The sequence below is a fragment of the Aristolochia californica genome, unplaced genomic scaffold (assembly GCF_029961685.1).
Source record: "Aristolochia californica isolate CCGP_79_NKW_82.1479 unplaced genomic scaffold, dmAriCali1.0.hap1 SCAF_6, whole genome shotgun sequence".
In the NCBI taxonomy this organism is placed as follows: domain Eukaryota; kingdom Viridiplantae; phylum Streptophyta; class Magnoliopsida; order Piperales; family Aristolochiaceae; genus Aristolochia; species Aristolochia californica.
In genome coordinates this window covers 112,914-123,177 of record NW_027182257.1, presented here as the reverse complement: position 1 = coordinate 123,177, position 10,264 = coordinate 112,914, and the positions used below count along the sequence as shown (strand labels likewise).

Below are 10,264 nucleotides of genomic sequence, written 5' to 3'. Positions count from 1 at the left end.
TGGGCTAATTTCCGGATAAAACCTGTTCGAATCTTCGATAGTCGATACCGTATCCGTATTTCCAAATTAAATGCTCTACTTCCAACTACGGCCAAATTTTCCTTCATGTTCAAATGAAGAGCGTGGAATTAAGAGCCAAAGAATAAAAATTGGGTATGAGTTATTGCATTCAAAGTTGAGCGAGTTATGTGCATTTAAAGTTAAGAAATAAGGTAAAAACTTAGAACCACAAGTCTACTGAAGCTTAATTATTTGCCATGTCAATTTCTTACTCACGTTTCGCCTATTCACTTGTCTTGCACACTTATGAAAGAGAAGATGTCCAAGTAATTGGTTCTTGTGCAAAGGCCATCAGAGGAAAAGTAGTCTCATAATGCCTTCAACAGATCGAATGGAGTTTACAGTCGCAGAATCAAATGGAAACACTTGAATCATTCTTCATCATCCATCCAGATTTTACCTTACCCATCTCTTGGAAGAGCCTAGCCACATTCTTCTGATACATCCTTCGATATATTTGTGCTCCTTCAAATTCTGCATGGATCTCTCTTTCAGTTCTTATACCCAGCGGGTTGTTCAGGAGCCAACCCTGTGAGTCACACTTGATGCTCGGATGGATAGTATCAATGTGTTGGAGGACATCTGGTAAAGCATCAAACTGGTTCCTCATATAAACCGCTACTTCATGCACATCTGATTGTACAAAAACCTGCACAAAGGCGTTCTAACCAATATGAACACCCACTCTGATTGACACAAGACTGAAAAAACAAAAGCAGTAGTAGGTAAAAATATTGTTTCTTAAAGTCAAGAAAATAAAACTATGCGAAGACAATGGCCCCTTTTTTTGTATTATTCAAAATGTATTGAGCAAACTCCATCTCTTAAATAATCTTCGGTTATGTCCAATTTCTTCTAACCAGTTGGTCTTTAGTAGTTTTATTCAGTATGAAATTGTCACATTCTCTCTCGTTAGGCCTTCAATGACAAAAGTGCCTAAAAAAAGCACAACCATTTTGTCAATCCAGATGCAGTAACCTGCATAATATGATACTAAAAATCCATTTCCCAGTACACAGAGTGGTCAACAGTCATAATATGGTACTGACAACAGATCAGTGCTTGAGAAGTACTTCTCCATTCATAAAGGCTCTAAGAATGACTCACTATTATCAGCAATAAACTATGGATACTTCAACAAGAACAAATCTTTTTTTACACATATTTGATGAAGTATCTTTAAATAAAAACTACATTTCACAACAAAGGAAAAGAACTGAAAATGCTTCAAGTACAACTGTTCCAACAAGTTGACCCTCAGGAAATACCTGCCCTTTGGGACTCAAGTTCTTCAAAATTGACTCTAGCAAGGGCTTCTGCAGAACTCTTCTTTTATGATGCCTTTTCTTGAAATATGGGTCTGGACACTGCAGAAAGTATGGCAATGATGATGATAAGTGTTTGTACAAATGTTCTAAATAGGAAAGAGGGAATGAGAACTCTTGAGTCCATCATGAGTTAGTAGAAACCCACATCAAGATTAGAATATTCAACAGCCAAATGTAAGTTTTTTTTTTGAAAATGTGAGTTAGTATTAAAAACAGTAAAGATGAAAGGAGTAGCAGTAAACCATTAACAAAAGGATGAGATGTAATATCAAAGAAGGGAGAGTAAAGCAAGAACCTAAGAAGCCGGTATCTACAAAAAGTCCTGAAGGGGACTTTGAACAGCAAAAATTGATAATATTACTTGGTAGAAGAAGATGAGCAGGAATGTCTTTCATTTCACCAATGACACATCGAAATTGTAAAAAAGAGTCACATAGAAACCCCATAATAAAGGGCATTAAACTATGAACTCAATAAATGATTTGATTACATAAAAAAAGATATTTTATTTCTCCCAATAGATTGATAAATAAGTAGTACTTAGATTCAATGTTTGAGGCAAAGAGAGAGTAGATTTAACAGTAAAAAAAACAGTACTTCAGAATTTTGAATGAAGACATGGAATTCCAAACGCAAATGAAAGAAAAACACATATAAAAAGTTGCCTTCGGTGCAACAACAAGAAGTTTGCCTCCTGGAATCTTACAAAGGTCTTCAGAACAGACGGCTGAAAGAGCTCATTAGTGTGTCACTAATGTGAGCAGTAGAGCATTAGTGGAATACATCTTTTTCTTTTTTTCAAACTTATGAGCTTTCAATTAAATAAAAAGAAAGAATTGCAGGAAAGAAAAGCCAGAGAAGAGTCCTGAACCATCAGCTACAAGGGAGATGGATCTTCCAACAAGTATATCTTGGCAGGATATACCCTCTTTTGCAAATGAGTGAGAGAGAAAGTTAGCAGACCTTAGTGAATGATTACTAGATAAATCTATTACCTCATCAAATGCCTTGATCTCCAAGGAGAGGAATTTTTTTGCTAAAGCCAGCAAATGACTAAGGCTGAGTCACCTTCAATTACTACTGGAGCTGAGAAACATTGTGAGTAGTGTCTTATGCCCGGGAGAAGAGCTTTAGTTTCAGCTTGCACCAATTCGCAAGTGCCTGCCGGGCTAGATCTTATGGATTTTCTTGTGTTTTCAAACAAAAGTGATTAAATAGTGGAATTTGAACCATATGAGAGTTTGATTGCTGGCCCTCGCAGTACTAGTTTGAAAACACTAACTAATAACTGTTAGCATTCTGAAGTTTCATATTTGTAAGTACGCTGGCAAGAAATCCAAGAAAGGAGAGTTGATATTATAAGAGAGAGAAGCATTGCAGAAGAAGAAGATCACTGAGCTTTATTAGCTTTGACCTATGTCACTGGATTTTCTAAGCTAAATATATATGGATAATGCAGTAAGTTTTTCTTTACAAGTAAACAATAAAACAGATAATCAACTGACTCAAGGTAGGAAAGAAATTTCTTCTTTATATATACTTATAAAACAACAATGATGGCAAAAACAAGATCCATAATAAAAATGGCTTCACCAAGACAAATACATAGAATGCAGGCAGAACATGTTGGCTTTTCCAATGATTCACCATTAAATAGGTAAAGTTGGTACACTCACCAGAATTGAGACCAGCATCAAAGGCCCAGGGTATGAAGAGACGAGTTGCTCAAATGAAACAGTAGCATTTGCAAAAATGAAATGGCTGGATTCAAAAAAACATGCTTAGGTGTCTCATGAAGGTTGTCGACAGTCTAATCCATCAAGAGAGTACATATACACCTTACATGTTACGTAGTCCCAGTTCATTCACCCAAAACTGGGATCGTTTGACCAACTGCATAAGGAACCATGAGATTCTATCAGCATGCAAACAGAGTAGCATAAGGAATGTAGATTCTATCAAATAACTAATTGCCTGTTTAAAGTGAATCAAATAGTAGTTAGGTTCCAAAAGAAATATATAAAACAAAATAATTATTAGGAAGTTCAGTACTCTATGCCGTATTTCCAATCCCAAGAAGTTCTTTGAATCAGGGTCCTGTTTCGCAAGCCAAATGAGGAATCTCCCACTACCTAGGAACAAATATATTTATTCATGAATAACAAAACAAAATAAAATATTTTTCAAAAAATAAAATAGAATAAATAAAAACAGTTAAAAATCTAATATCCTGAAGCTTTTTTTTGAAGAATCTATATCTTGAATTTTCCAACACGTGCATATGTGCTATTATGTGAGTCTACATCTTGAATGTAATGATATTTCCAGTGCATGTGTAACATTATGTCCAAGGATAAGCATTCTTAAAAAGGGGAAGATTGAAGAGTATAGGGAGAGAAGTAAGAGGAAGAAGAGGGGAGAGAGATGAGAGAAGAGAGAAGGAAATAACTCTCCTTGGGGAACGTTCTCAAACCCAATCTTCTTTAATAACTTAAGTTTAAAAACAATTACAATTATGCTCTCATACACTTAAACTTAATTAACCCCTTATATCTCCCACTAAACATACTCAAATTACATCTAACTTGAACTAGAGATAGATCTAAACATGTAGAATAGCATATAATATCTACTGTAAAGACTACAATTAATATAAAAGGACAAAAATATCCTCCAACTGTTTTTCTAACACTCCCCCTTAAGTTGGAGCATATATATCTGTAAGTCACCGGCTTGTTATAGAAATATATAAATTTGCGTTTACCCGAAGCCGCAGTAAACATATCTCCAACTTGATCACCAGATCGAACATAGGGAGTGACAACTTCCTTCTTCATCACTATATCTCAAATGAAATGACAATCCACCTCAATATGTTTAGTTCTTTTATGAAATACCAGATTTCATACAATGAATATGGCTTCTTGATTGTCACAGTACAAAAGTCATAGGCTCACCTCTCTGTAGATGCAATTCTTTGACTACAAATCTCACCCACATCAATTCATTAATTGTATGAATCATCGCTCTATACTCAATTTTAGCACTAGACTGAGCCACAACGTTTTGCTTTTTGTTTTTCCAACTTACCAAATTACCTCTCAAGAACACACAATAACCAGTGGTAGATTTCTTGTCAAGTTTAGACCTAGTATAATCTGTATCCGAGAAATTTTCTATTCTTAAACGATCATGGGGTTCAAGAATAACCTCTTTCTAGGTGACCCCTTTAATTAGCTTAATATTCTTTGTGCAACCTCCAGATGAACTTTGTGAGGGCAATCCATTAACTAACTGATAACACTAACAATAAAGGATATGTTAGGACGAGTGATTGTAGCAGATATGAGTTTGCCAACTAATCAGTGACATACCGTCTTCTCATCCATTTCATCATTTTGTTCATCATGAAGATCATGCCCAATCTCCATTAGAGTCTATACTGGTTTGGCACCAACAAACCATGCTCCTACAACATATTTGTAACATACATCCTCTATGTCAATACAAGGTCTGCCTTAATTCTAGCTACCTCAATGCCTAGAAATATTTTAAGGAGCCCAATCTTTAGTCTAAAAATATGCAGTAAGATGTGCATTTACCTCCTCAATGTTTGTCACATCACTACCAGATAAGAGAATATGATCCACATATACTAGAAAAACCACAATACAAAACAATCTCTACATTATAAAAAGTGAATTGTCAAAATGACTTCTAGAAAAGCCAAAAGACATAACCACCTGACTAAATTTCTCAAACCATGCCCGAGGGCTTTGTTTATGACCATATATAGCCTTCTTGAATCTGCATACGAAGGCTTTTTTAATATCAAGTTGAAACAACGACCACCCCTGGTTCATAGCCACAAAAATCAACATCCGTACAATAGATAATCTGACAACTGGAGAGAAGGTCTCAAACACATCAACACCATAGGTTTGAGTATATCCCTTGGCTACCAACCAAGCCTTGTATCTTTCAATAAATCCATACGCCTTATACTTCATCGTATATACCCAACGACACCCAACCATTGTAGCACCAGGAGGTATGTCATACAACAATCGGGTGCCTATTTCAGAGTAAGGCCACCATCTTAACATCCATGGCCTGTTTTCGTTGAGGAAACAAGGAAGCATCCTGCAAAAAAGAAGCAATAGAACAAGAAGATAATGACAAAGTTGTTTATTAGTGTCTATTAGTGTGATACCCCAGTTTTCTGCAATATATTTATTCTCATGTTCTTTCCCAAGATTCAGAAACCCAACTCAAATGATATCCTCTCTATCTCACTTATCTTCTATCAAATTTGTTTCTTTTCCTGCCCAACGTTTCCCATCCATAACACATACTTGGCCTAGGAGCTATCGCATAGAACTTCGCCACCGTCATTTTTTTTTTTTTGCATGTCCATATAACACAAAATCTGGTCAAAACCATTCAAATTTTTCTCTAGTCGCTTGCTTTCAAACAATTGAGCCCAGACAACATAAGGACTCTCTTCAAACATTCTCTTCAATTAGTCAAATAAGATGCAGCACAATATGTGTAGTGCCCATAGTCCACATTCTGAATATATAATCTGAAATTTAAAGAAATATAAAGATATGTTGGAGCCGCACACCTACTATTCTATGTTATTTCCGTTTATATTCCACAATAATATTGTTTATTGTCAATCACCTGAAGATATGCTTTTGGTAAGTACAACTTTTCTAATCCTCCTTCCATAGTGCAATTGCATATATATATATATATATATATATGCACTTTCTTAATAGAAAGTTATGACAACAAATCTTAATGTTAATTGGGGCACGGTTGTGATGTTTTAGAAATGTTTCTTACCACAACCAATGTCCACCATCAATGGCAGGGTAGGATCCTTGAAAACTTGTAGCCAATTAGGTACTTCTGCAGGGCTCTGTGAAATCACAATATGAACAAATCAAGTAAGAGAAAGAAAGCAAAAGACCAAAGCTAAAAGAAAACTCACTCATACAAAACACCCTATTGACTTTAACCCTGTATAGTCCTCCTCAAAGTTAAGTATCGCAGCTGTGCGCCATCTAACCCTTCCTACTTACAGCTCAACTTTGAGGGCAACTCTCGTGGAAACCCAGATCCACCTAGCGGCAAGGGCACGATCCATGATCATTTGGGGGATATCAAACTTATATATTGTACCCCTTTTGGTGCAGCTGACTCTGCTGAAGATGAGATTAGATCCTCACTTCAAGGGTTGAAACAGTAGCCTGATCATTTCTCCCAGCCAATCATGGTCGACAGAGATTCAAGGCTTGTTATCAGCTGGGTTTCTAGTCTCTGCACAACCCCGTGGAGGCTACTTTGTTTTTTAATGAGGTCATGGACATTGCCGAGCATTTTGACATCTAACGGATGCATAATCCTCAAGAAGCCAATCAGCTGTCTAATGATGCCACTTGAACACAATTAATCCCTTCACCTCTCTGGATTTTGTTATCCTAGATTTCTTCTTTCTTGTGTATTTTACTTATTTTACGATGTTGCTCTTTTCGGAAGCTATTTGTTTTCTTCTCCTCTCTCGTAATAAAAAATTTCACCATTTGAAAAATAAATAAATAAATAAATAAAAAGCATCACGGTGAGATGTATCAGGCATCAGCTATACGGCTAACAAGAACTTACGGATAACCAGGAAAAAGGAGTAAGTCCAAATTATGGAGCTAGGAGGGGTTTAGTCCAATTGGTCAAGGAAACAAATGACAACAGCCCGCTAGCAATCCCCCAGTACTGGGTCTCACTTGATAATTAAACAAACTCAACTTTTCAAGATCTGTGAACGCTCCCACTAAATAAGTTCCCGGAAATTTCATCATTTTTTGGTCATCGAAAAGGAGCAAAAGTTCTTACCAAGAAAGATGAACTGAGTGGATTCACATGCTGCCGGATTCTAACATGACCCACCTGCAAAACCAGAAGCGCAATCGGACTAACAAAGACCTTTTGACAAGAAAATAGAGTTGGGAAGTATGAGGATGTGAAAGAAGGAAGGAGGGTGTACATCAACAGTTTTCTCTTTCAGGCCCAGCAGGGCATACTCCAATTCAACAAGATCAGTGCTTCTGAGAGGACTGAAGCTCGTGATATTGAGTCTGCGACAACCTTTGGCAGCAGTGGCGACATTGACGTTGTTGATGAAGAGGGTGCTGAAAGCAGAAAAAATGGAGGGGCTCCGACGAACATATGGAGGCTTACAAGCACAGAGGAAATCGGCCCTCAACCTCCCGACGACGAAAACCATCAGCGAACAGTATCGACTGAACTCTCACCACCACCTCCCGCTACTCTCGTTCCAACCTTCCGGCCTTCAATCGCCAGCAAAACGGGCAATTTATCATGGTCTGGAAATTAACTCGGCTCGAAATGAGACCCACATTTCACGTTAATCACGTACATTTATCTACGTAGCTAAATTAGATAATTTAAAGAAGTTTAATATGCTGAAAGGTAACACGACGGCCAGTTTTTTTAACATAACCCCTTAGTTTTCCCACCAGAAACAACCAAATTAACAGCATAAATTTTACAAAACTAATGCAACGAGAATATTTATATAAAGAAATCAAATTCAATCAAATAAAAATTTTATTTTGATTTCCTTAAGTCTGATTATAGAATATTAAAAAAGATAAATGGGTCTTTTCTCACATACTTGTACAGAATATAATAAAATTAATTTCGATATGTGAAATCTTATGGTTATTAACTTGAATAATACAAACAAGTTAGTTTGAATGATTTGTTTCTTTTAGGGCTTGTTTGGAACTCAAAGAAAATAAAATGAAAGAGAAAGGTATTTTTTTTGTTTGGTAGCAGAGAATCGTTGAGGGAAAAAAAAATAAGACAGAAAATAATTTTCTCTTAAATAATTTTCTCACTTAATAAGTTTCACTTAATCATCAAAATTTTAAAATTTTACCAATAGTCTTTTCATTTTCATTTTTATGTGTATCCAAACAAGAGAAACTATATTTCTCTTCTATTTTCTCTCTCATTTTTCATGAGCATCCAAACAAGATAAAATAAACCTCTTTGTTTTCTTTTCTTTTTTTCTTTCTCTTCTCTTCTTTTTTTTTTCTCTCTGCTTTTTGTATTCCAAACACGGCCTTAGGGCCTGTTTGGAACCTATTAGAAGATAGGCTCAAACCCACACGAGTATGGAGAAGGCCCACACGTCTAAGAGGAATGGCATGATTATAAATAAGGTGTCATCTTATAAAGATGACACAAACATGTAATTAGTCAATGAGAACATGTCTACTTATGTTTTTACTCATGTGAAACTTGTAGCCCTGAAGGCATTATAGACATTGTAACATCATTTAAAAAACTATAAATAAATACTCTTGGCATGGGGGTACAACATAAGTCTCTCTCCCCTTATCTCAATTCTTCCATGCTCTCTTAGCCTAAAGGCTTTCTCCATTTTCTCTCTTTCTTCCTTCTTTACCCAAGTTTTCTTCTCTTCTTCTCTTCTTCTCTCCTTACCTTCTTCTCTCCTTCTCCTCTTCTTTTTTTCTCTCCCTCACTTACTTTCCTCGAAGTTCTAATCATGGGGTCCTAAATTAAACATAACCCATAGAAAAGAAAATTAAAGATAAAGGTATTTTCTATTGTTTGGTAGCAGAGAATCCTTGAGAGAAAAAAAATAAAAGAGAGAATCACTTTCTCTCTTGGTTAATAATTTCTCTCACAAAATGATGAAATTTAGGGTGAAAAAAATAAATAGAAACTTGACAAAAAATTTTAATTATCAAAATTTTAAAATATTACTTTTTTCTACTTGTATCCAAATAAAAGAAACTACATTTCTCTTCTATTTTCTCTCTCATTTTTCATGAGCATCTAAACAAGAGAAGAAACCTCTTTTCTTGTCTCTCTCTTCTCTTTATTTTTCTCTCCGCTTTCTATGTTCGAAACACATCCTTAAAGATCAAATAAGTTTTAATCGAGACATGAACCATTCTTACCATGGACCTGGATAAATATTTATCATTGACATCTAGTAAAAAGTATTGTCTCAAAGACAGTTTGAACTTTGATTAAACTGTTTATATTTGAGTTTTAATATTAAAGGTTTGAATATGTTAATGGGAAAACATTAGAAAATATGTCTAGCCAAAAAAATATATATATTTGATCAAAAATTTCTAGTACTTGTGTGTCAATTTTTAGACGAGACTCTTCTTAGTTCTTCTTGTCTTAAAAATCTGTTAAAAAATTTTAAAAAATAAGTTTTTTAATACTCCATTAAGAAACTATAGGAAAATAATCAAACACTAAAATGGTTCTTATCACTTATCTCTTATTTTTACCTTTTTATATATTTTTATAAATATTTTTTATTTCTATTGTAAACATAAACATTAAAATTAATTTTTCTGTTGTTTTTTATGACAGTATACGTAAGAAAATCAGTTAAAGGAAATTTTTTTTAGAATTAATAAAAAAAATAGTCAGGTAGAAAATAATTTTTTTCATTATTTTATTCTCTCACAGCGACAAAAACAATCCCTGAACTGAAAGTTAACGATGTAAGGGACATAAGGTTACGAATTCTTCAGAGGGGTTATGTCGTCGTGCACCAAAATGCTTTCAGTCTTTTCATTTGGATACACTAAAACTGTCGTCGTGTTCGCTAAGATCGCTCTATTATCGATACAACCCGTAGTGGAAATGCAATATACTTGCAGTTGCACTTCAAATTAAGCCAAAATTGTTGTGATGTTTTTTACAACCCTAAACGCAAAGCCTTCATCGAACACATGCACGGTCATTAGATGGCTTTTGATGTTTTAGAACGGAGACTTACGAACTTTTAACACCGA

At 35.1% G+C, this 10,264-nt stretch overlaps 1 protein-coding gene across 1 annotated transcript; it reads right to left on the bottom strand.

The window, feature by feature from the left end:
• Positions 1–190: 190 nt before the first annotated feature.
• Positions 191–7,723, bottom strand: LOC137934696 (uncharacterized). The gene is made up of 8 exons (XM_068779184.1): positions 7,438–7,723; positions 7,287–7,340; positions 6,240–6,315; positions 3,441–3,520; positions 3,232–3,281; positions 3,065–3,149; positions 1,329–1,427; positions 191–709 (listed from the first exon to the last, which is right to left on the bottom strand). The coding sequence occupies exons 1-8, from the start codon at positions 7,675–7,677 to the stop codon at positions 413–415; spliced, it is 981 nt and encodes a 326-aa protein (XP_068635285.1). The 5' UTR covers positions 7,678–7,723; the 3' UTR covers positions 191–412.
• Between the last annotated feature and the right edge of the window lie 2,541 nt (positions 7,724–10,264).